The sequence below is a fragment of the Maylandia zebra genome, linkage group LG16 (genome assembly GCF_041146795.1).
Source record: "Maylandia zebra isolate NMK-2024a linkage group LG16, Mzebra_GT3a, whole genome shotgun sequence".
Taxonomy (NCBI): Eukaryota; Metazoa; Chordata; class Actinopteri; order Cichliformes; family Cichlidae; genus Maylandia; species Maylandia zebra.
The window spans coordinates 29,212,042-29,238,978 of record NC_135182.1 but is presented as its reverse complement, the minus strand read 5'-3'; the positions used below and the strand labels follow the sequence as shown (position 1 = coordinate 29,238,978).

The window sequence follows — 26,937 nt, the reverse complement described above, 5'->3', positions numbered from 1 at the left end:
AACCTTTAAAAAGGTGAGATGAGGAGCTTTACGCTCGCACTCCCTCGTTTTTCGGTTTATACCTGATGCTAAAATGTGGGTGAATTTGCACGGACTCCGGCTGGACTGTGAGTCGGTGGGTTTTCGGCTCCCATTTCTGCGCACAGTCGCCCCTCTGAACTGAACCAGTTGCCCTCTTTGAGTGACAGCCCGGCTCCAATTGACTTCCCCAACCAAACGAGGACCAATCAGCGGCCGCTGGGGGCGGGGCCTATGCTCAGCAAATATTCCCAGTAGCCGTCCCTTGCAGTTACTTTCCATCCAGGTTTCGGAGCAGCCGCTGAGGCTTCATCCTCCCTGCGCGCTTTGGTTTATTTTGCGGGAGGACGGATCTGCAGGATTGCGCCGCAGCAGCAGAAACACTTTGGTGTGTGTGTATGTGTGTGTTTATATCCGTGAATGTGTGCGTTTTTTGGAGGGGTGTATAGTATGAGAAGTTCCATCCCAGCTCCTTTTATTTCTTTCATTCTCACATGTGATCATTTTCTTCATTTTGACCACCCGACCTCATTGTTTCGCCCTCCTCATTTCTCTGCTGCTGTCACCCACAGTTTGTTGCTCACCAGCTGAAAGAAAGAGGGAATATCTCACCACCACCACCAACAACAACAGCCACCACCAACCACCACCACCAGCCATCTCTCCTTTTCTGTGCTGCTGCTGGATTTTGCTGGACTATAACGCAGAGGGATTTATATTGGTATTGATTTGCTCTCTGATGGGATGTATTCCAGCCTTTACGCGCTGAGCGGGGAGAATACAAACGCACTGTGCGCCGAATGAACTGCTGCCGTTTGGTTTTTGGTGCATCTGGAGATGCTCTGATCGGGGTTTGTGGTCCGTGCGCATCCCCCCTGGATCGGGATATAAGCTGAAAACACTTTCCTCAGCCCTCTCTGTCTCTCTGGAGCCTTTTTTTGTTGTTGTTGTTTATTTTTCCCATTCTCCTCCCAGTGTGGACGTTTGGCTGGTTTGAAGGCGCACAGGCTCACCATGGGGGACTCGATGTGGAGATATTATTTTGGAGTTTTGTTTATTGCCTTGAAAGTGGACCTGTGCCGGGCGCTCATCCTGGAGTCCATCTACTGGAACACAACAAACACCAAGTAAGTGCCGCTCAGAAACCCCCCCAGACGCAGTAGTAGTAGTAATAATAATAATAATGATAATGATAATAATTAAATAAAAATTATAATAGTAATAACTAGACTGAAATCCATCCCATGAGCGCGCAGAGGAGCGGAACAAAGAGCCTCGGATTTTAATCCTGGGCTGGTATTCTCAGGGTCTATTTGACTGGGTTTCTGTCTCGTGTCGAGCGAGAAAAGCTGGGGTTTTTTTTTCGGAGTTAACCCTTCGCGTCAGCTCGCCTTCGAGCTTCACGTTAATGGTTGGTTAGAAAATAGCCCGCTTGTGTGCTCTCGCACTCCTCCGGCGCAGTTTCTCAGAGGTTAAACTCTGATCCGTGTCAGATTTGCGGCTCGTCGGGGCGTCTTTACGCGCAGCGTTCGGCTCGGGCCCGCTCGGCCGTGCGTCACGGCGGCGTGTTTGGGGCAGATTTCTGCGGATGAAGTTAAATTTTCACGCTTTGTTGTGATAATAATCTGCTGCCACGCGTGTTTGTGGTGACAGGGGAGAGGACAGGAGCTGTTTCAGTGGCTGAAATGTTAATGTTTCGTTTTACCGAGAAGCGGGGAGTCTCCGCGGGGGCAGCCGGGACGCTCCGCCGGGCCTCAGATGCTCTGCTGCGGGTTGTGTGTGTGTAGGAGAGTGCGTGTGGGGGGTAAATATAAAACAGTGAATTCAACCCCCTGAGCAATGAGGTGGATTTTTAGTTTGTGGGGTAAATGTGTTTAGGACGTGAAAAGTTTTTCTGGAAGTTGGAGTGAACCGGCGGCTCCCCAAACGCTTCCAGCCGCTCCTCGCTGCTGCCAGACGGACAGAAAAGGCCTCAGAGGGGTTGAACTCTGCTCTGGTGAATATTCAGAGAGGCGGTTAAACTCTTCTAATGGAAATTAAAAAATAAAAATAAAAGAGGAGAGAGAGGAGGTGGTACTCCTGCGTGCAGCCCGGCGGGGGGCGCCCGTCTTTGTGGCCGTTTGGTCACGGGCGAACTCCTGCAGCTAAAAGGCTCCAGAGCGGGAACGTTTTCTGGTTGGTGGTCGCACTAGAACAGGTGTAAGTCATGGAAATGTGCGCCTTTAACCTGACTGGCGCTGTGTTCCTTTGTGACGCAGAAAATCAGCGCAATTTCAGAAAAGATGCGCAAAAAATGCGCTTTTTAAAAATTCATTAAGGCGAGTGTTGGTGCAGGGCGCAGTTTAGATGCTGGTTCAGTCTGGACCTTTAGAGGCTAATCTTGATCAAAAATATTATTTTATGTGTGTGCGCACTTTAAATAATTTAATTTATTTTTATTTATCTTCGGGTTATTTCAGAGATTGCTGTGATTAATCTTTAAATTAAATCTTTAAGTATTTGAAGTTTGCACACCTGAGACAGTGTTTAGTAAAAATACTTTCAGTTCAGTTTTATTTATGTAGTTATTTTAAAAAGACGTAGGAGCACCCTCACCTGCAGGAACTGGATTAGTTTGTTTTATTTATTTATTTTTTCTTATTATTTTTAAAAAGTCAGTTTTTATGACATTTGACTGAAAATGTCAAACGTTTCCTTCTAAAAACTCCCTGATTTGGATCTAGATTAGCTCTGGAAGATCATCACGTCTAAGTTAAACTCAGTTCTTCAGATTTTTATGCAGACCTTTAAGAATAATCCTTCTGATAAGCAGACAAACAAGAGGGGGGGAGAAAGCAAAAGTATTCCTGTGTCTGAGTGGAGAGGTCAGAGGTCACACAATGATCTCATTGGCTGATTTTTCTTTTTCTTTCTTTTTTTTGGTAGTTTTTAAACTCTCCGTCTTTTGCTTGGGTTAAATAACACCCTGAAAGTCCTTAGTGTCTTCATCAACAGGTCGAGCTCCCCCTGCCTCCTCTTCCTCCTCTTTGACTATTCAACTGAGGATGGATGTTGGAAATCTGAAGGATTAAGCCTCATTGTTGTAGCTTTACTACTTTACTGCCCTCAAAAAACAACACCAAAACCCCCCCCAAAAAACAAGAGAATGACCCCCTCCTCCTCACCACCTCCTCCTCCTTCGTGTGGTAATCCATTTTGTAGTTGGGAGGGAGAAACAAAAGCGAGGCCTGCTTTACATGGTTTTATGTAAAAGAAGCGCTCCCTCTCCTCCTCTGCACTTCATTAAGAGATTACACAGCAGCCCCCGAAGGCCCTTTGTGACCGGGCAGCGACAGGGGCACCTCTCAGGGTCCTTTTGTGAATGTGGAGGGATGCAGGGAGGGACGGAGGGAGGGGGCGCAGAGATGCAGAAACCTCCTGAATGAGTGACGAGGAGTCCGATTCTAGTGTTTTTGTGTCTGTTTTGTTAGAGCAACTGAAATATAACTATACTACAGTAGAAAATAATTTTAAAAAATTGTTAGTAGTAGTATTTTTGCTAACTTATTTTATCCTTAACTGATCCTAAATAACACAACTGCTTTTTGGTAAACTGAACCATGATAATTCAAAGATTAGCAAACCTTGCTGATCCTAGTTAACTGATCCTGGCTAACTTAGCTGGTCCAAGCCAGCTGATACCAGTCAACTTAACCTCTTCTAGCTAACTTAACCTATTTTAGCTAACTTAAGTAATTTTAGCTAACTTTCATTATCCTAAACCTAGCTTATCCTAGCTAACTTAATCAGTTAGCTAAGATAGCCAGTTTTAATTAAGTGATCTTGGCTAACTTAACAGATCCTAGATAACTGAAATAGTAGCAAACTTAACTGAGTGAGCCAAACCTAGCTGATCCTAGGTAACTTAACCAGTCCAGGCTAACTGATACTGTCTGACTGGTAAGCTAATTGAGATGACTAAAGTTAGTGTTACTTCCTTGAGGGCAGTGGTGTAAAATAATTCATGTTTTATTTGTCATTAGTTATGTTAGTTGGTTAAGTGTTAGAGGTGTTTAATAAAACCACGAATGATTACATATACAGTGTAAGTAAAAATAAAATGCATGTGTTTGATGAATATTCAGTTTTTAAGACATTACAAAATAAATAAATACTGGCCTGACATATTTACAGAGGAGGTTTATGTGTTGCCTCAACGTTGTTTGTCAGAGAAACAGATGCTCAACCAATCACAATTACAGCAGCTATAAATCAATGTTATTCCAGCGTCAGTGTCAGCATACTGGCTGGATTCCTCTGCGTTTTAACGCCAACCCAATGTTTATTTAGCATTTCAGTCTCAGGCATAAAGATGATTCAGATGAAAAGTTGGAGAAGCAGTTCGTGATTGCCTCTATATAATGAAAGAACAGGGAGAGAAGAAGAAGACGAAAATCTCTCTGGGTGATTACGATGGTTATGTTTAGCTGCCTAGGGTCAGATGAAAGATACGAGGCCACTACGTCTCGTCCGACAGAGGGCGATTAACCCTCGCTGCAGCTAAACATCCAGCTCCCCTCGCCGTTTGCTCATGACTTAAGGGCCGCAGGAAGAGGTCAGCGGCTCCATTTGGTCACACAAATCCACCAGAAAGTCTGAAAATAGAGGGAGTGGAGGGACAAACAGGATGCTCCTCTTTCTGTTTGTTTTTCTTCTTTTACCATTGAGCTCCTTTTGTTACCCTGCCCTCCACAAACACTAAAAACACTTAGAAGATAAACGAGAAAACAGATGTAAGCCTTTGAAGACTCACTCAAGTGTCGCCTACCTGTGAGCCTGATTTATGTCACTTTCATCACAGCAAAGTTAAACCTTTAAAAATCTTGAACTCCTTTTTGCTGCTGTAGAGATGAACCCCGTCTGTCCTCGCCTCCTCTCTGCGCCGTCACAGAGGCCCCGTGAGGCCCGGGGTCTCCATCCAGCTCCTCTCCCTGTGATTTTCTGCCTGTTCACTAACAGTTGTTGGGGAAAAACTTTTAATAGTTAAGTATTTTAACAGATAAGTATGTGAAGTAGTAAAAAAGTTGGCAGTTTGTCACAACAGAAGTGTAAAGTAAACTAAGTGTGTCGGGGAGGAGTGAAAATCATTAATTTATGCCTTATGTGCATATTTTTAAACTAACTCCATTCTGATTTTATATTTATTTACATAGATTTAATGAATTTTAACATTTAAGTGCCTCAAACAATAGAAACTGCAAAAACTCTGACACATAAATGAAAGAAATCCTTTTCAGCTGTAGCTTTCAATGTCTTCAGTGTGATTTTGTTGAACTAAATATAAAATATGCAAGTGTTATTTTTCTTCCCGCTGTTTTAAAAACCCACCTTGTCCACCTACGTGTTTGTGGTTTATTGTTTTGTGTTATTTGTTTTTACCTGCGCTTTACTCCAATCTGACTGTGTATCCAGTTATAACAGGAACAAAAGAAAAGCTGGCTCTTTGACTTTGATCTTTTTTTACCTTCTGAATATGAATTTGTAAAGCTGTATGTGTGATAGTAATGATTATTGCTGTATGGATTAGAATTTTTGATTATTTTATTTAAACCGGTTTCTCTGGTCAGGTTTTGTTGCCCCGTAGGAAACTTTTACTGTCGTTTAACGGCTTCCTAACACCCTCGGTCCTTTTACACACAGCAAGTATTTGACTTTAACAGGTTTAAATTGTTGGTGTGAGGGTGACACAAAGCTTTTCTGTAAACTTTGAAATTACTGACAGAAATCTAGCTGCTTTTTGCTGAATAATCAAACAAATAAACGTAAATATAGAAGATTTTCCACAGTTTTCTGGAGGGTTAAAGGCTGAGACGTTGTGTTTCAGTGGCGCAGGCAGTGTTGGGATGTTTATTTTTAGATTTTTATTTTCATTTTACCAGGAAGTCGCAGTAAGATTAACAGACAGAGACGGGGCCAAGTTAGTAGTGTTATGAACTCCATTACATGCCCTTTAAGAACTTTTCTTTTCACACCTTTACTTTTGTTCTTTGCACTTTTAAATTCACGTAACTCCTCTGACAGCTTCAGCTTACAATGAAAATTCAGATTTCCACAAAGAAAACATGAAGACGTTGTTCTCTTAAATAATTTCACTATGAACAGCATTCACTTGTTTACAGACAAGTCGGTTAATAGAGGATCTAATCAGCTCATTTGTTAACAATAAAATCTATGTAAAATTCAAAATGTGCTCCAGTGGTGCAAAACTGGGAACTCCTGTTTTATTATGAATCCGATATGAAAAATCAGTCATTTGAGTCACAGGGACATTTTTCTTTTGATCAGTTTCAGTTTTTCTTGTCAAACTCGTGTAAAGTGCGTTTAGAGTGATTCCTGAGAAGGCACGGTTATTGTTCAGTTCCTGTTCGTGGGTTCAGCAGGTACGTGTAAGGATTTTCAGGTTCTTTTACTTCATCTTTTAATTTTGGCTGTTGCCTGATACTTTAACATGTTTTCTCCACCGCTTCATGACTGAAGTGCTGTAGTTTGTTGTGCTCCAGTACATCACCAACACAGGAAAATACTGAATTTTTACTACAGTACGTTTTTCTGAGCGATTTTCACACACAAACATGTGAAGATCATTGAGTATAGCATATAACAAAGGAGGGGATTAGTGATCTGACAGAAAATTGGCACGTTAAGGGCTCTTACCACAGTGTTTTTCACAGTTTCAAACATTTTAATGAATCGTAACTAAAATTCGTTGATTCGATAAATCATAATCGAAGTCGTCATTAGTTGCAGTTTCAAATCCTGTTTTTAAAATGAATACGCAAGTGGGAAAAATGCAGTCATGTCATCATCTGTCTTTTAGTACTTTAACTGATGTTTTTGAGATTATACCTACATGTTTTTACTGCCGTAACATGTTGAATGCGGGGTGTTTTGAGGCAAGTTTATTACAGTTTCAAAGTCAAAATGCTAGTTAGATATATTTGAAAAATAAGATTTTTGCACACAGACTGAAGGGCGAAAACAACATTTGGATTAGTGATTTTACAGTAAATTGATTATTTTAATGTGCTTTTGATGTCAGAGTTTTCAACCCTTTAATGAACCATAAAATCCAGTTTTTTATGGGTTAATGTGAGATAATAATCTAGTCATAGCTTCATGTATCTTTTAATACTTTAATGTGTTATTCTGGATAATAGTTAACTGCTTTTACTTACGTAACATGTTGAATTCAGGGCTTTCACTCTGCGTTAACAGTACTTAGCTTCTCCCTCCCGTCATAGAAAAGGCATTTCTGTTTTTATTCCATGTCAGTGACTAAAATGGAGGCAGTAGATTAAAACACACTTTACATAACAAATTTCCAGTTGATCAAATGACATAAACTAAAATAATGTGAAGTAAAGGTCCTGTTTAACCACCGTGGTCAAAAAGAAACAGACTTGTTTAGCATCATGTGACTTTTTACTGCAGAAACAACAGCAGTCCATTAAAGGTCAAAGGTCATCTTTTTAATGAGGAAATCAGCACCCTATAAGCTGGTAAACATGTTGTGGAAGTTCTTTTCTTTTATTCTGAAGAATGCGTGCCAGAATACTTGGGGCTCTTTTGGTTCAGGAATATTTATGATGGCCGGGGGGGGGGGCACTATAGACGGGGTGAGGGGCCTTATAGCACGGTGGGGGTCAAATGCATTTACAATCATGAGGTGGAGGGGCAGGCTTGTTTTTGTGTGTCCCCATTTGGCATTGTCATCAGCCTCTCTGTATTCGGCCTTACCTGCCCACCGGGGGGCCAGGTATCCGGTAACACCGTGTTGTTGTCCTTTTGTGTTTCTTTTTCAGCCCCTTTTAAGCAGCTACTGGTTTTCTTTTTTGCTGAACTCTCTCTTTATGAGCACTTTATCTGAAATATGATGGATGATTGTGTTTTTACCTCCGGCTAACGCATAAAGTGGTGACAAGGATCCCGCTGGACTGAAAATGACTCAAGTTTCTCGTTAACTCACTGTAGGCATTGCATTTGTTGATGGTGTGTTTAAGAGAAAGTAAGATTAATTATTTGAGTTTTTTATCCCTTAATTATTATTTTATTTTGAGATATAGTTGTTTTTCTGTGAGTACATGCATGTAACTAGTTTTTTTTTTTTTTTTTTTTTACAGATTAAGGGAAATAAAAGCAATGTAACAGCAATGCCACCTCCAAAATTCAAACTAGGCTTTTGTAAAACACTAAAAATATAAAACCTTCCTGATGTCAAAGGTCATTTTAGATCTACAGTCCAAAATCTCCTAAAAAGATTCACTTTACTGTCACTTTACTGTGGCAAATAAAAGCATCAGATAATGTCTGTTACATGGACTGTAATATGCTCTTTTGACAATTGCTGGGTTCTGTTTTTATTTTGTTGTCTTAAACAGGATTGCTTGTGATTTTTAAAACTGTACAGTAGCCCTGGGTGTTGCTATTTGTTTAAATTATGGGGCTGAAGTCATACTAAAGTGGGTGTTTGAGGCATAAAAGGAGGAGCCGGCGAGGTCTAATAACTGCTTAATGTTGCCGTTGCAGTGTATTCATGTGGCTCTTAAATATCTGAGTCATGCTTGATTTCTTGCTAGTAGCTAGCTTCCTGTAGAGATAGCACTGATGGCAGCAGAGCAGGAGTTCCTACACCCTGCTTGATAATATTGTTACAGAGGTTTTGATCAAATTTGCTATCGGAAAAACATCGGAAATTATTAACTCGCTTCATCTGTGTATGTGTGTTCAGGAGGCGTGTGCCTGTGTGTGGCAAAACACACGTTTTTAAAATATTTTATGTGAATTTAAAGTCGTGTTTCAGGTTTGTAGCTAGAATCAGGGTGGGTTTAGTCTGATCTAGCATAAAGGAGGTTTAATTGTTGTTTTTGAAGCCTTGATTTTGATCTTCTGGCCATCATTATCTGCCTTAAATAATGCCCTGTTAACGGGGAGCTTTTGTGCTCTCAGATACATACACAAAACAACCGTGTCCGTGCCTTTCAGCTGCTAACGTCACTGCAGCTCTTTAATAAATCCCAAAGTCGGTTTTCCACGGGTGCAGGCCTGTTAGTAAATCTGCCCTATAGACGTTTAAAATGAGCACATGCATGCCTGCCTGCTTTTACCCCTGTACAAACACACATGCCCACTTGCACGCATGAATGAACACTTCCAGTCACACACACATATACACGTCCATGTTTTTAAAGCGCACAGCTCTACAGTATTTGTGTTCGAGTGAAGCCCCGAGGCTCTTCAGAGGACCTTCCCTCCCTCCACATCCTCCCTCACATCCACACACGAGATGATGATGCCAGATGGTGCTGCATACCCTTCCTCTCTCCCTCTCCTCTTCTTCACTGTCTGTCCACCACTGGTCGTACTGTATCTTCACAGAGTGTGTCTCTGGAGGGGGGCGGGGGGCATAGAAAATATTCGCTCGGCCTAGTTATCCACTGCATGTGTGTGTGCTTGTACTGGAAGCGGGGAAGATGATGCAGAGGAATAATGTATGTGTGTGTGCATGTGGACGTTTCAAAGACAAAGAGAGAGCGATAGAGACAGGCAGAAGAAGAGAAGCAGCCACTGTATATGATATGACATACTGTACAGTAACAGCAGATATCTTTCAAGCCTTGACAGATTTGCAAATTTCTATATTTTTTTAAGCCTAAGAGAAAAGATGTCATTCTCCATACTGAAGATGTTTTATTACCAGCAGTCTCATGGAAATTCGTGAAATAGTCATAAACTCTAAACTACTGAATAACGTTTCTGAACACAGATATTACGGGTTTTTCATGTTGCTGCAGTTATTGTTCTTTCTAGTCTAAAATGTTCCTGATTGGTGTTTGTGTACATTAAATGAATATGTTCCCTGTTTAAAAGGTCAAAGAAGTCCACATTCAGAGATAGAGAGGACGTGGCTCACACCTGAGACCATGTTTTTAGTCCTGGATGTTGTTTTAGCATGAAAAACAGGGAAAATCGATTATGTTTTCGTGACTACAGGACTTTACGAGAACTGATCATTGCTGTGGCAAAGATCATGGAAAGTTGTATGGAAGTACATTTTTGTTTTTTAACATTGTTTTTTTTTTCCCACTTAAACGTGATGGCTAACAGACCAAAGTTGCAGGATTAAAGCGTATAATAAAGCGTAGAAGTCGTGGAGGATGGGAAAAACAGCTCGACTATAACGATTCGTTTTGATGATGCTCCTTTTTGAAAGTCATATTTATGCGCATTAGAAAATGTAATAATATTTGCAATAGAGAAAGGAACCAGTATACTTATGAGAAAAGAAACAGAGCCATTAAAACACGTATTCCTGTGTAAAATATGTTAATTATGAATCAGGTCTCCTGTGTAAAGGTTCTGCAGCTGCCCTGCGGTGCCTGTCTTTGTAGTCAGCTTTAAAGAAAAAAAAACAAAAAACTGAAATCCTGGAGCTCAGAGGACTGTTTTCCATCTCAGTGCTTCAGAAATGAGCCGACCCTTCAGGCAGAGGTCAGAGTTCACTCAGAGATGCTATGTTTACTGTAAATATGTATGAAGGGATGCAGGTTTGTGAGGGGAAAAACATGATGAGAATGAACGTTAACAAAGCAATTTCTCAAATAATATTGTTTTTAAAATCTTTTTGTTAATAATTTGTTGATAGTTTAGGGTTAAGAATTATTAAAATATTACCGTGTCCGTTACAGTATTGGTACTTTATCCAAACCCAATCATTTTTTTTATCCTACCTTTACTTTATTGCTATATACCATTATCACCATCCCAACTCTACCGTTTTGCTGGTTCATGCAACTTTTTCTATATCAATAATTCATTCCACATTTTCTTTATTGCTATTTTATACCATGTGTGCCTTAAATTATTTTATTCCATCTTCAACAAAAGCAAAAGAAAGATGCAGTAAATGATCAAGTAGCTTTTGTATCATTTGTTTATTTTTTTGATAGGAACTGTGCATATTAATGGTCAAAAATAAAATAATTTAAGAAGGAAACTTGCTGCACTTACACCCTTAGGCAAATTATACAAAATACATTAGAGAGACACATTATATACATGACAAGCAGAGAATACATGTAATGAGTCATGTCAAGTAAGACTCTCTGTTCAGCTCCATTTCTTTGGGGTAAAGACCCATTTTCCTGGTCGTAAACCCAGAGTACATTTCATTATTTGCTTTGCCTTCGTGTGTGTTTACGTGCACCGGTATTCGCAGCACACCGTAAAAAGCCTCCAGGGTGTCCGTGGTTAGCGCTCCAAATTGTGTTCGAGCATGGGGGAAAATTTGTTTAGCAGATAAATACGAGGCTTCACCTCTGAGTGTGTGTCTGTGTGTGTGTGTGTGTGTGTAGTCACTGGAATGCTGCAGGGGCTCTCATCACTCGGAAACTAAATGACAACATTATTTTACTTTGGGAAGAAATTTAGGGAAATTCAGCTGCAACCCTCCAGGCTCTCTGCCTCTCTGTGACAGTATTGTTGTGGATTTGCTGAAACTCCGAGATGAGCTTTTACAGTTTTCTTTTTTTTTTTTAATTTCCTGTTTTGTATTCTAGCGATGTTCCACCATTTTCTCAACCATGCCGCCTTCTCCTCATTTATCCAGTTAATTATTCGCTCTTTCCAGAAAAGCTCAGTGATTTTTATCTGCAGATACTGGGGTCACTTTGTACCACACACACACACACACTCACACACAGCTCCCATTCCTCCATTATCCTTCATCATCCAAAATTAATGGACACAATCAGTAATTACCACATCAATTATTAAACCGACTTTTCTTTTTTTTTTGTGAGTATGGAGAGGCTCAATGGCAAACACTCCAATCCACAGTGCACAATGAATGACTTCTCATCAGTTCTTCGGTGCCTCACTAACATCCCTCTCTCCTTTCAGATTCGTGCCAGGCCAAGGCGTGGTATTATACCCCCAGATTGGGGATAAGTTGGACATTGTGTGCCCACGTGTGGACGGCGGGGTTGGCGAGGGTGTGGAGTACTACAAGGTGTACATGGTGCCCAGGGAGCAGCTGGAGAGCTGCACCATCACCAAGGCCGACACGCCGCTGCTCAACTGCGTCAAGCCCGACCAGGACGTCAAGTTTACCCTGAAGTTTCAGGAGTTCAGCCCCAACCTGTGGGGACTGGAGTTCTTCAGGGGAAGGGACTACTACATCATCTGTAAGTATCCACAGAGGGGTAGATTATAGCTTACATAAATTAAAGGGGGAGTTAACCTTAAACAGATATATACCTTAAATTTCAGAGTCTAGTTTGATCTCTGTAGATTCTTCAAATTCAGCGCAAAGACGGTGAAGAAGACTGTGGCTGATTGGTCCCAAATAGCCAATCGTGTTGTTGCACAGTACAGGTTCATGAAATTGTATCAAGGCTTAAAGTTTGCAACATTAAAGGTGTGGCAGTTTTTTATTTCCATGTTACTTGTTAGATAATCACTTCTGGCTCAAAATCAACAACATGCTAGTTGCCAAAATGTTAATGTTTAAGCTTGAATCCATTCAGTGATTATGTTGTTCGTTTTTATACAAAGTCAGCAAACTTTTTAAGTCTGGGTTACCATAGAGTTAAACCTGTGGCTTTATCCTCATTCATTCATCGTTTTAAAATAACTGCCCTGAGGTGTTGCCAAGATGGCCATCGAAACAGAAATGCTTCCAGGAGAAGTTAGGGAAAATCCAAAGTTCCAAGAAAAATCCAACTATTAAATAAACATATTGGATCCGTTTAAATTTAAAGTTGGGTGTTGTTTCCCGTGACTGTAAAATCATCTTTGATTATCTTGATGGTTGTAGTCCTGTGGGTGCAGGTGTGGCTGCTGACTGCTGGCGATGTGCAGCATTAACACCATCCTGGGAGGAAGCTGGTATGGGGCTTAGCGAGGGCCCCCTGGTTTGAAACACGGGAGGTGGACTGAACCATCTGTGTGGTGCTGACGGAGGGTGGAGGGTGGGGGGACCATCTGTGAGTCTCTGCCACTGCCATCTGTGAGCTGTCACAGAAGGGGAAGGCCATATTTCTGAGTGAAGGAAGGGGAAGAAAGCAGGGAGAAGAGGGGATGAAAGGAGAGCAGGAAATACTGCTTTTTATCCAGGAGGCCGAATGTTTGCAAAACAAACGTGCAGGTAACAGGTTTGCAGGTACAACACCCTCCTCTTAACTTCAAGCAAACATGTAAGAGTAGCTGCTCTAACAGGTCATAGCTGCAGGTTATTTGCATGGTGGGGCATGCCTGACAGCTACTTGAACTGTGTTGCAGGTGAGGTTTGTATTCAGGTAAATATAGCAGGTTAGATGTTTCTTTTAGCTTCTGTATGCTCACTTTGGTGTTAGAGGAGGTGCACATGGACTACAAAGGCTTCTGACTGACGCAATGTCTCCTCCTCGGCTCCCTCCACCTCAAAAGCTGATGTTAATTATTGATGAGCTGGTGTTTACACAGCGCAGAGGTTGCGTCCGCTGTGCGTCCTTCTCGCTCTCTAAATCCTTCAGTTTCACGCTAAAGAAACTCAGCGTCCTGCCGAGTCGACAAGTTGGAAGAGAAAGGGGCGGTGGGAAAGTTCAATTCTTAAAAAAGATGGTCGGAAAATCCAATTTTGCAGTTCTTGCAGATTCATCCTCGCTCCTCCCTTCACAGCTCCCCTCAAAATGCTAATACATAGCCCGAAGAGGGGAGAGAGGGAGAGTTTTACTTTTAATTGCCTCACTTTTCTCCTCTGTTAGCTCTGGTCCCACTTCTGCAGCTTTAACAGCTGCATGGTGGTGCTTTGCACGAGTAAACATCAACAACAACAAAAAAAGAAAAGAAAAAAGATGCGTGCAGTTGCCATTACCTTGCAGCGCTAAAGCGAGCCAGCACCTGAGACAGTGCTAAGTGCTTTTCCCGCATTTGGCCTTAAATGACGGCGCTGACTCAGGGCACGTTTGGCAGCCGCACCTGAGCCACAGATCCGCCTCATATGAGCCAGATGTCAGGTGTGGTGTGACATCTGTGTTCGTTATTTGATATGTAGCATGATTTAGCCCATGTAGGTCCACAATATGTGTGGTTCCACATTTGGCCCACATGTCAGCCTTGACTTTTGGGAGCATTTTAGCGCACATTAGCCACCATGTGGGGTTGACACTTAACCCTAATCAACACCATTCCAGATACAAATTAATGTTTGGCCCAGATCCACCTTACGTGGATCAAATGTCAGGTGTGGTGTGGCCCACAAAACACTTCCTGTAAACCTTAACCCCCGCTTGAACTGAAGGTTGTCCGGATTTGGCTGAGTAGGTCTGCATCTGGGTAATCTTGATAAAACCGATTCAGGTCCACATTTAGCCTGTGTAGGTCCACGTTTGGGGTGAATCTAGGATAATACTTCCAAACATCCTTCTTCTACTTTTAGGAGCGCTATAGGTCGTTTAGTCCACCTCTGGACCAACTTTGGACTTGGAATTGGTCCAAATGGACTGAATGTTAGGGCCAAATGTGGCCCATACTTGCAGTTTTCTTGGAGTCATGCCTGACAAGTGCCATAGCTGGGCCTAAAGTAGCCCTGCAGTCTGGCTTGTTTAAACTGAAAGCTCCTGTGTGTGTGTTTGTCAACTGATATACAGACTTCCATCGAAGTGTGACACAGCTTCGGGAAAGTTCACGCCGAGCATTTCATTAGTGTTTTGGAAAGCAGCGCTTGATACGTAATTAATTAAGCGCTGTTTAATCCTCCATTTCTTCTCACAATTGCCGAGGCCCCCGCACCAATGCCACAGATTTGGAGTCTCAACCAATTGGATTAGCTAGCGCTGCCTCGCGTTGAGTATTGTGCCAAAGCTCGGCCGAAATTAGACAGGCACGTTCGACCTCCCTGCTCGCCGCTCTTTACGTTCGGGGCTTTCTGGTCGGATACGTTTAAAGATGCAGCTGTGTGTCCTGTATCGGCCTGCGTGCCTCTTTGAAGCAGCCGCACACAATGCTGCTGCAGTTGGGAGCAGATGAGTTTGATGTGATTGTTTGCGGCAGCGTGGCCTGCAGCCGAGAAGCTTGCGAGCGAGATGATTACATGAGCCGAAGAGGAAGAAGAAAGGGAGAGAGAGATGAATGTGGAGGGAAAGGGGGCAGAAAGGGAGCTAACGAGGGAGAAAGGGAGGATAGCAGCAGACAGAGTAAGGGAAAGATGAGCTAAAGAGGGCAGGAGGAGCAGGAGGAGCCAAAACTCCACCGTCACCCTTCTCCTCCTCTTTCTCGTGAGAAAGACTTTCCTCGTTAAATGTCTGATCGAAAGAATTTGAATGCATGCGTCAAAACGTGGATTCTTTTCTTTTTCGTGTCACTCTGCTTTTAAAATCGTATTTGTGAGCAAGCGTTGATATTCACGATGACCCGGCTCTGCCGCGACCTCTTTCCGAGGGTCACTGCCGACCCTTCCTGTCACGATCCATTAGGACACGCTGCTGTGACGGGCGCCAACCAGCCCGTGACCTGCACGACGGCTGGTAATCACATCTTCTATCCATCCATCCATCCATCGTTTTTTTCCTTACTTTCCTCTCCGTCTGCCGCCATGTCTCTGTTCTACTATTTATGGGCGGCCCAGCTTTGTCTTTCGGCAGTGCATTGTGTATTAATTATACTCAGGGAATCTGGCAGCATGAGCGGGACAGTTTTACAAAGCTGAAATACAAATAATTAATCTTTTTGCTGAGAGTTACGTAAAACCAGATCAGGGGAAAGGCTCAAATCGGGACTCGGAAATGTCAAAAGAGTGGTAAATCCGGAATTAGAGGAACATTTTTGTTTTGAATGATCTTCAAGACCTCATAGTGCCACATTATCCCAGTCTGCATTTTGAGTGATGACATATCGACCGTGTTTCCGGATCTGAGGGTCTCTTCATCGTTTTTCCAGGAGTCATTCTCAGACAGCTTTTTTTATTTATTTATTTTAATTTTTTTTTAAATGAGGCCATTCATTGTGCAGCACATCTTTAGAAACTCACGGTGTCGTTTCAGAGAAGAATCTCACTCGGGCAGACTGAGATTATGATCATGTTGTAGATGGATCATCTTAGACGTTCTCTTTTCTGAAGTTAGGTCTGTTTTCAGCATCTTCTTCCTGCCATGTCACACGTTTGTCTCAACCCACTGGGGAGAGGTGAACATGAACTATTTTACCCTCTTTCGCCATCCTTCCCTGTGCTAATGTGTTCATATTAGTCAAACCACAGCGGCTCTGAACCAGCAGAATCCAGGTAGTTATCTTCTGTCCCTCCTCTGCTGTAGTTTGTTCTTCGTGGTCTCTCTAAAGCATCACATGCTTATCATAGAGTCAGCTGAGAAATCTGGAGCCCTCAAGGTTTCCTTATTTTTGTTCCTGCTGTTCGCTGTTTAGGAGAAAAGAAATTAAAACCAGCTGAGAGCTGCTCTCACAGTCTTTATCTGGATTGCAGCTCAGCTCACAATTGACTGTCTCGTTAAACACGGGGTGATTTTCCACCCTCTTGATTTGATAAACAGGAGAAAATGAAGTTAGGAGGGTGAGGATGGGGGATTTGCTTGAGGCTGATTTCACTGAGTGAGGACTCTTTTCGACTCCCATTTGTTGTGAAGGTGTGTGACTTTACGAGCTGTCACAGTCTGGCCTTTCTTTTGCCAATTCTGAAGGAAAATCTGACCTTTTCCGCTCTTTTTCTCTCTCCCCGTGCTTCCCGAAGGTCACGCACCTCCTCTTTCTAGTGGTAGTTGGTGACTAAATTAATTTTCTGAGGGGTCTGTCCCATTCACCCCCCCCTTCCTTCTTTCCACCAAGCAAACCCCCAGCAGGATGGATTAGCTGGTTAATGCTAGCCAGATAGTGGGAAAAAGTGGCCAATTGCCGGGCTGGCCGAGGAGGGCCTGGTCATTCAGCCAGCCTGAGCCGATTCAACAATCACATTCTGTTTAAATCCAAGTCAGGCTCGCCTGGACTGCAGCCTTGGCACACGGAGAGTGTGTGTTTTCACATTTAAAGGGGAAGAAGAAGAATTTAAAAGTTTAAAATGACTCCAGATTGAAGTGTGTTTTTATTTGGTGCAGCCGTGTTTGAGAGGGATTAGATTACAAAGGGGTTTATTTTAAAAAAGAGAGGTGTTTCAGCTACCGATGGGTTAAATGGTGATATGGGGCAAAAAGGGGAGAAGAAGAAGAGCAGGTGACAGTAGTTAATGCCTCACGGTGGTTGAAGATACTAAAACTCAAGCGTGTTGAACTAACAGGTTTATAAAATCAGCGCTCACACTCTCACGAGGAGCCTATAAGGAGCTTTGTCTGTAATGTGCTTTTTGGACTCTCCTGGAAAGCCATAGGTCAGCCAGAGAGGAGGAGGAGGAGGAGGGAGTCCTTGTTAACATGCTCTTTGTGTCCGCTCTCATCACCGTCTTATTGAATCCAGTGGATTTGGATCAAAATGATTGGTGCCTGGGCAAGGGAGGAAAAGAAAAGAGAGGAAGGACGAGGAGGAGGCACAGTTAAAATTTCAGACCTGTTTCGATCGGGATGTGATGATGTTTTTCAGGGAGTAAGTGGCGCTGAATGCGGGCCACTGAGCGCTGGCCGAAAGCCAAGCTACTAAGCCCCGGCAGCTCGTTAGCTCTCTGTGTTACTGACCTGATAGACCACAAGCTCCACTAACCCCTCCTCTTCATCCTCCTCTCTGTGTTTGCCTGTTCTCTGTTGTGATTCAGCGGCAACTCTGCCAGCGTCCTCCAGAGGCAGCGGAGAGGTGAAGCAGTGGGCCATATTTGTGCATGTCCACCTTTCCAGAGTTCCTGTTTCCTGTATCTAAACATTTTTTTAAGATCTCGTAATTCATTTCATTTGAGAGCCATCCAAATAATATTTACTGCCATTAGCTATATAAAAATCAGGAGGTACTCGCTCTGAAGGTCAGTCTTACTGTGAGGGAGCCAGAAGTCATTTTTGGCCAGAATATACCTTTTAGCAAATCTGTAGGTAGGCTTGCCTTAGGGGTGTAGCCACTTGGAGTTGCACTAAAAAACTACTTCATGCCTTAATTAATATAATTTTTCTGGAGGTTACCCGAACTCCCTTTTATGGTTAAAAGGGAGTTCTGAATCCCCACCCTCACCAGGTGTTGCTCTCACGGACGACCGGTCCACGTATAGTTACGCCTGTTAGCTAGATAGAAGCCTGTTCTTCTTATTTCTTGGTATTTAATAAACAGCATTGTATTTCAACCTGGAGTAAATTAAAACCCACCCCACAGTCCTGGTGATGTTCCTTTGGAAGAAGGTCAGAACCTATTTGGTGGGTGCCGAAATATTTTTATATGTAGGAAAAGCCGAGCTTTACTTCTGGGACTGGGACTTTGGTTTCTAATTTCAGTTTTTGTTTTTTAAAATATAAATATTTAATTGTACTTGTGAACAAATCATTTAATTGTCTTTAATTTAGTTCAGTATTTTATCATACATTGAAGCATTTAATGTCTTTCACTATCTAAAAACTGTGTTCGTCTTTAATAAAGGGCTTACGGCTTACAATATTCCTGCCTCCGAATTTTCAGCATGGGCCCTCTCATCCCAGTCCTCTTCTAACTGCCTCCGTGTCAGCACAGTTAGAGACATTACTGTCGCATTTACTTGAGCTAATACAGTTTGTAGGAGGTGATGAACGGCAAATTGTGATTTTTATTAACGGGGGTGTGAGTCGTGTCTTGCCGCCGAGCTGCTGCTGTTGTCTTTGGCTGTTTTTGTGAGATAGCTTTAAGGCGTTCGTGGCTACAGATTTTTCCCTGGCGCTGGTGGCTAATTCAGACCTTTCTCTTTTTCTCTTTCTGCAGCAACATCTAACGGCACCATGGAGGGCATTGACAACCAGGAGGGTGGCGTGTGCAAGACCAAGTCCATGAAGATTGTCATGAAAGTGGGACAAAGTGAGTATTTCATAGTTGGATTGCAGGCTCGTGTGTTAAAGCATCGTCTCCATGACACCTGGGGCTGTGATGGGCCAGGAAATGTAATCTAGCAGAAGTTAATTCAACCAAACAGACACACGTAATCCCGTATGCTTCCATGCACTGGTAGCATCTGCTCCTATACGCTCTGGTCGAAGGCTTTCCAGTTTTCTGATCTGTGAGCCTCTGCATGCAACACCTCAGACATATTGGACCAATAATTATTCACCAGTCTGTCACCAGAGAGGTAATTTCCCGGGGTCGACCCTCTCTATTGAGGGTCAGGAGGAATTAATCGAAGGAAAGACAGAACAGACGGTGAAAATGGTTTTCTTATAAATGTTGATGCGAGCTCCGCATAAATCACTGCATTTATTGAAAGCGATGTTCGACAGAGAGCGGTTCCGGCACAGAGTTCAGCCCGGAGATTATAACAGCAGATGCTCGGCGAATGACTCCGTCATTTAGTGTGTGTTCGGCGTTTAAACCAGAAAACACGTACGCTGACAGACACTTTATCAGCATTTAAAACCATATGGGTTCATTGTGGAAGCTAAAACTCAACCATTAGCAGCTCTTTATGGTTGATTACAGTCATATCAGAGTCATGAAGGGAAAACAGCTTGCCTTTATGTGGAATCAGTGGAAAAGATTTGGCTGTACCACCATGAGAAATAAAAAACTCTTTATAGCCTAGCATTACTCCTTCTGTTAGTTTTACCACCTTGTTTAAACCAACACAGTCTCACGAATGTTCGTGAAATAATCTCAGCTTTCAAAAGTTGAACTTTTTGATGTCTTTTGTGTTCCAGTCTCAAATCTGCTAATTTATATGAATGCACTTTTACATTTTTACTTTTAAGGAACATCTTGCTTCTCACACCAGAGAGCAGTGCAATGAATCTTGCATTTCTCCATTAAAAGTATTACGAAAAGTATTATAAATGGCACTATTTAGGTAATAAAAACCACGTGGTACGGTAAAAAATATACATACTGTTTAATACTGGTAATAAAAATTTTTTGGTTAGGTTTAAGTATTAATACGTTTAGACAGTAAAAACTATCCTGTTAGATTTAGAAAAATATTAGGATTTGAGTTAAAATTCATGTTTCCTCATGAGATTTGGATTATAACAGCCCTGGTTTAATCCTTGTGCTTCTTATCTGCATTTTTCAGATCCTTCTGACCCCGTCTCACCCAAAGACCCTACCAGAGTACCCTCCTCCCCCAAGCACCCAGATAACAAGGAGCCCTACAACCCCAACGACGTGCTGGAGAAATCAAGTAAGAATTACTCTAAATACAGAGACAGGGAGGTAATCAAGGGGAGGATTTATCGAAACAATTTGGCATTTGGGGCGCATGATTGTTCGCCCATCTCAGAGCAGATAGTGCTGAGTTAGTGTGTGTTTGTGTGAAGGAATGAAAGGTCAGCTAGTAATTGAATGTTGCCCATAAAACTGATAGGCATCTCCGGCCCCTTCAAGGACTTGCACAGTATCTCCAGACTGGCCCCGCTCCAGCACCAACCCGGGACATTAAGAGACATTTTTCGAGAAAATGATCTGATTGCTGTTTGCCGTGTCTTAATGACCCATTCTGACTCGGTTCTTGCAAGTTTCTACAGCTCTTATCTCTATTACAGCACAATCTCCCCATGTAAAAAATAAAAAAATGATACATTAAAAAATCAGGACTGGGCAATCAGGCAATTTCTGCAGTGAAGTAACAAAAAAACCAGGAAGGAGTTAAGAACAAAAACAAGCTGACCTACATAAGCAGTCGTGGTTCAGTGAGGGCGTGGCCTTGCTCAGCTTCTGCTCTCTGTGGACGTCAGCATCTCGCTCTCGTTTCTCATTTTCTTTTTTTAATATCAAATCCTTCCATCCTATCGGAGCATATGGGCGTCAGGGTGCTACAGGCTGAGGCAGCATAATCCTCTTGTAAAACAACCGAAGGGTCCTTGCTTTGGGCTGCCTGCCATCCCATATCCACCTCCCTCTTGTTACCACAGCACTTTGAGGCCCTATGGGAAGTAGCCACAGACGAGGGGACACGATTATTCTGGCCTGCCCACGAACAAACTCCCATCTCGAGAACAGGATCTCTTGGGAGCACGCTCACCTTAGAGTTCTATTCCCTAGGAGTAAGAGCAGCTTGGCTTTCATAACTGATGTGCCATGATGATAACCTCAAATATTTCTTTATGATTTTCTTCCTTCGAGGGCAATTAGTCTGGAAAATTAAGTTGTTGTTTTTTTCTTTCTAAATGCTATTTGTCTAAGTGCCGTTTTTGCCTGCGTCTCCCCAACCATTGTTTGTCCCATCGGGCTGCGTTTGCCCTACTTCCAAGGTTGCTGCTTTCACTTGCTGAATCTGAATGGCCACCAATCGAATGTGACCTTTACAGAAACGCCTTCAGTGTATAGGCTTCACTCTCAGCTGCTCATGGCAGCAGCATGGTGAAGAGAAACACCTTATCAGCTTCGATTTTAACATTGAGCTATTCTGCTTTTCCTTATTTTCCCTCATATGCGTGACGGGAATTCTTATTACTGACGGCCAAAAAGCTCTCAGTTTAGAGACTGCAGTTTTTTTTCTATTCTTGGATCTGTATGATGTCATAGGCACGGAAGCCCCACCCACCTGCTGTTGAAACCTACTGTTTATAAGGGCCAGCCAATCAGAAATGTGTCATGTTAGAGTTGGATGCATTGTAATAGCTTTTGGATTTTTGTCATTAGGTTATAAGAAGTATTACTAATAATGCTTTATTTGACTATTTCTTTGCTTTTCCTGGGATCTGGCAGACTATAATATGTTTAAAAAAATTTGTAGTCATAGTTACGGTTTTGGGAGGGCTAATGAAAATGATCTTAATATGCTGTTTTACCGCTTCTGTGTTTTTGAGAAAAAAAAGCGTGCACGACAAATAATCTGACATCATCTTAATCATTCCCTCCTCTCTCTCTTCTTTCAGGTCCAGCATCCAGAGAAAGCAACGAAAACAACGGGAGCGACGGCAAGTCCTCAAACGTCATGCCTTCCGAGGTGGCCATCTTTGTGGCCATTGCCTCTGGCAGCGTCATCTTAATCATCATCATCGTCGTGCTGGTCCTGCTGCTACTAAAGTACCGGCGGCGGCACCGCAAGCACTCACCACAACACGCAGCGACGCTGTCTCTAAGCACCCTGGCAACTCCGAAGCGGAGCGGAGGCGGCGGGAACAATAACGGCTCGGAGCCCAGCGACATCATCATCCCGCTCAGGACTGCTGACAGCGTCTTCTGCCCGCACTACGAGAAGGTCAGCGGTGACTACGGACACCCGGTCTACATAGTTCAGGAGATGCCGCCTCAGAGTCCGGCTAACATCTACTACAAAGTCTGAGGCGGAAGCAGGAACTGGAACAATTCACGAAGCAGAGCGGGTTTTTGGCTTCGGCAGGCGCGGCCGGCACACCCTGCTAATGAACACTCTTTTTCTCTCTCACTCTGTCAACTCCTCCTCTCCTCTGATGTTTTGTCACTACTTTATTTTTCTTTCTGGGAGTTTTGCTGACACCTTGTCGCTCTGATTTGGCATGGACGGGAACGCGTGGCGGCCCTGTAGTGAAGCCCACCGCTGCTGCTGCTGTTGCTGCCGCCGCCACTGCTGCTGCTCTCCGGGAAGCAGAGAAGACGTTCTCTTCTTTCCCTAGTGTTGTCTTGTGTTGTGCACTGCGGCAGCCGGCATTCCTGTGGGAGTGTTTGTGGGATCGGGAAGGTTTTTTTTTTTTTGGAGATGGACAGACAGGTGTGAAGGTTTCCTGAGGAGGATGAGATAAGGAATTATTTTCTCCTCGCGTAAAGAGAGACTTCTGCTTGGAAAGCGAGAAGGAGAAGAGAAGGAATAAAATGAGGAGGTGAAGAATTAAAAGAGGATATGGTCTGACCGTGGACTCACCAAACGGCGGCCTCCTCGCCCCTTGACACTCACTGGCCGGAAAAAGACTCTGTGGAGCTTCTCGCACCCATCAATCCTCTCTGGGACTTTTTCCTGAGTGACTCACGGACATCACCCCATTAATCCTGCCACCCACCATCACGCACACACATCCACCCTCGGGCACAGACACACTGTCTCACCTCTCGATGTGAACTGTTTGGGTGTTAGTGTGGATCGCCTCATTCCCACATTTTGTCACTTCTCTTACTTGAAGGTTTTAAGAGAAAAATAGACCCCGCCCACACTCCTTTTACGGTTTACTGTTTTTCATATCCTGGTATAGTTCAGGTGACTCGGAATGGCAAGAGTGTCCAAAAAAGAAATAAACCCAGGTGGCTTCTGGGAAGAGTGGAGGACTTTCACATTATAGTGCAGCACTTTTAACCCCCTATTTTTTATTTCTTTGGCCCCTCCACTCTTCGCAGTCCACAGAGAGGTTCGCAGTGACGGATGGAGATGGGAGAGCAGCTGTATCCCGGCAGATTTAGTCACCTCTGATCTGGGCCTTGACACGGAGAAGTGATGGAATTAAAAGTCCAAGAGGCCCGAGATCTTGCAGAAGTTAGCTGGCTGAAACAGCTCTAGGTACTGTAACGTTTACCCCAAGGGGTCCAGTGATGAATAAAAGGGCCCCCTTAAAATAAATGGCCCCAAATCAGTGTGAACGGTGCTCTCCTTTAAAAAAAAAAAAACATGTAAAAAAAAAAAAAAGCACAGGGACATCTACTTACATCGTTACTGTTCCTTCATTAGCATTTCCATATTGTGAGTTTTCGATTTATTTCCTTTTTTTATTAAATAGATGTACATTTAAAAAAATAACATTAAAAGATGAAAAATTACAAAAAAATAAAAAGCAGAATTTATTTATGATAAACACATACAGAGCACAGGTGTGGTCAGGCGGTAAGGAGAAGAAGTAATGTTAATATATTAATGGTATAAGTGCACAATATGCAATCTAGGTTTTTGATTATCTAATATCTCGGAATCCTGCTGAGGTCCGGAAAAGAATACGGGAGTCCTGTGTTGTTTCCCGCAAGTCAGCCGCTAAGTCCTGTATTCTTTCCACAAGTTAGCTGTTGAGTCCGTTATTTTTCTTTTTCTTACCCGGTTAAAAGTATAGTATTTTTTCCAGAATAGAGGTGTCTCTTTCCCAGGAGTTGGCTACCGGATCCCATATTTTATTTTTACCAAAAAAATCCTGGATTTTTTTCCCCCACTTAGTAAAATAAACCAGGAGCTGGCCACTGGCCCTTGAACTGGCTACCAAGTCTCAGACTTTTACCCACTTGATAAAAAAAAAAAATCTGTTGTCAGCCACAGACCACCACAGTTTTTCAACTCAGTCAGCTACGAATTAACAGATTATTAGCAAGTTGACTGCGAAGATGGAAAGAATGGAAAGAATACAGGAATCAGCCACTAAGTCCCATATTTTTCCGGCTCAGTTTACGGTTGTCGGCCGTTATATGCGTATATTTTTGGTGATAGTTAAAGGAATACCAAGAGTAAACGGTTTTAATCTGAGTCCCGTATTCTTTCTGGCTCGGTCCTGGGAAGGAGGACCAGGGGAGGAGAGTTAACCTGACCCTAAATAGCTCACATTGGTGTACACAAGGGCAGAGTAGCTGTGTCTCCCACGCTCACTCAGTGTAGCATCTCCCAAAGGATAACTCCCATGAACACCCAGTGCGCCCGAATCTCCTCATACACACCCCTCATGTTCTCCGTGTGATTGTGCGAGTGTGTGCGTGTGCATTTCAGTGACTTCACATTCATGAATATCTTTGGCGTAGGCCTGCCCCCGAGCATATATCATCCTCATTCGTACATGATCAAATTTCACCGAAAAAGCCAAGCCTTGTATGATCTGAGGTTTGTGCCTCTGAGAGGCTACAAAATCTGCAAATATGCAATTCTTATTTATTTTTTTAAATCGATTCTGAGGAAAAAAAAAAAAAAAACACCTATGGAAAGTGTTCTTAACCACTGAAAGATGTAACAACAAACCAACACCACAAAACACAAGCCTGCTGTTAGCTTTGAGTTCCTGCATCGTTTCTAGTATTATTTGAACCTCTTCTGTTCTGACCGTGTGCCGTAGTACAAAGGTAAACTGTGAAAAATGAAACAATTAAAAAGCATATGTATCACACCCAAACAGGTATTTAAGAAAAGAGAAATGGCTGTTTAGTTGCTGTCTGTCTGCGGCAGAATATGACAATCTTATTAGTTTCTTTGAATCTGGCGTCCTTTTCTTAGCTTTGCTAACGCTTTCCCAGCGTCGACAGGTGTGCTCCGACCTGCTTGGAAATATCGTAGCGACGCCGTGAGAGTCTCAGCACGCAAGCTAAGAGAAGCACCTCAGGCTACTGTAAAATGCCTTGCTCGTATGGTCAGCCCTTGGTCACTTGACTCAGTAATTTTGCACCGTACTTCTGTAGGTAAGAAACTGTAAATACATTAATGTTTGTATTGTATATGGATCCTGGGTTGTTACAATAGCCTTATTCACCTTTTTAGGAACGTAAATGGAAGCGAAAAGTACAGAAAAATGGAATTCACTTCAGTAAAACAGAGCATACTACTTTTTTGGTAAATAGCTTATGTAAATATTGACCAGAACCCAATAAAATCATTTTTATAAACTCTTAAAGTAAGATGTTTTGTATAAAATTTGAATTTTTTGCTATGTATTTTAGCTAGCGCTCGATGGAAAGCCCGTGTCCTCCCCACTCCCTCCCCTTTTGCACTGTTTCCATTGTAATTTGGTTTAAAAAAAATAAGAAAAGAGAGAAAAGTTGCCAAACTGACTGCTGCATATTTGTGCCATAAGTGTGTACCATAAATATTTATTGAATTAGTTTCTTTTTGTTTCTTTCTTCTTTTTCTTCTGTTCTGTTGATAATTTGAGTTCAGTCCGGTTTGTCAGTAACACAGTATTATATTTGCATTGTTTGTTCGTCCCCCCTGGTTTTCTTTAGTCATGTCATCGTTCTCCCCTTTTCCTCGCAGTATGAGATGGCCAGGCTGTGAAAAATGGTTTTAACATTCAAAACTTTAAAACAAGTTCAACGTGAGGATAAATGACACACATTCCACCAGTCTGTTACAAACTGAAAATGTTTTTCAATAAAATGTTTTTCCTATGGATGCGCTGCTGCCTGCTTTGTGTTTCTTACTGCATGAATAAATAATGTCTGTTTTTGACTGTTTCACGCGGCGACTTTATTACAGTTTCACTGGCTTCTTTTAGATGTTTATCACTGCGGAGTTGCTCTAGAGGACAAACTTCATCGCTCTTTGTTCGTTCTGTCGTTTACGTTTTTATTTATACAGTATATCTTCCTGCCAAATATTGGTGGGAAGTGACTGCAGATAAACGCTTAAAAGATGTTGGATTCCTGCAGGGATATGCTCCCATTCTGCCACAGGAGCATTACTTATGTCCGGGTGTTTAGATAAGGTCTTACTCAGAGTGTGTGTTCCAGTTTATTAAAGCGGTCCTGAATGGGTTTGAAGTTAGGAGTATTGTGTAGGCTACTCAAGGTCAAATTAAAATATTATCTACAGTGCTGTTCAAAAGTCTTGAGTCACCCCTCATTCCTTTAATATTTTGCAAGAAAAATAGGAAATACATGAGGTGATTTACTGAAACGTGCATGGAAACACAGTATATGAAAGCTATTCTGTTCTAGCAAGCTGGTATTGCATGGTGGATCAAAATATGACAGTAGTTTTTAATTTTTCATCGGTTTTTATAAGATCCTCAACACTGGCTGAAACTCAGTGCCAAACCGTGACAGAGCCTCCACCGTGCTCCATACATGACGACTCGCTCCATCAGACCTGTTGTCACTGATTTTCAGTTAGTTCTTGTGTAATTTGGAACTTATTTTTTTTAGGGCAAGTACTTCTAACACTTA

The 26,937-nt window shown here is 42.5% G+C and overlaps 1 protein-coding gene across 2 annotated transcripts; it reads left to right on the top strand.

Moving 5' to 3' along the window:
* Window positions 1-282: 282 nt before the first annotated feature.
* Window positions 283-26,164, top strand: efnb2a (ephrin-B2a). 2 transcript variants are annotated; one of them, XM_076875212.1, is made up of 6 exons: window positions 283-406; window positions 591-1,145; window positions 11,956-12,239; window positions 18,904-18,996; window positions 20,198-20,305; window positions 22,002-26,164. In XM_076875212.1, the coding sequence occupies exons 2-6, from the start codon at window positions 1,033-1,035 to the stop codon at window positions 22,409-22,411; spliced, it is 1,008 nt and encodes a 335-aa protein (XP_076731327.1). In that variant the 5' UTR covers window positions 283-406; window positions 591-1,032; the 3' UTR covers window positions 22,412-26,164. The 2 variants fall into 2 exon arrangements, with proteins under 2 accessions (XP_076731327.1, XP_023008132.1); XM_023152364.3 differs by having other exon boundaries at window positions 287-1,145.
* The last annotated feature ends 773 nt before the right edge of the window (window positions 26,165-26,937 follow it).

Bases quoted from the DNA above. Each gene is read 5' to 3' on its own strand.
- efnb2a (XM_076875212.1), top strand. From the start codon at position 1,033: ATGGGGGACTCGATGTGGAGATATTATTTTGGAGTTTTGTTTATTGCC. The intron at 1,146-11,955 runs GTAAGTGCCGCT...CTCTCCTTTCAG, and splicing joins TGGAACACAACAAACACCAA to ATTCGTGCCAGGCCAAGGCG. The intron at 20,306-22,001 runs GTAAGAATTACT...CTCTTCTTTCAG, and splicing joins CGACGTGCTGGAGAAATCAA to GTCCAGCATCCAGAGAAAGC.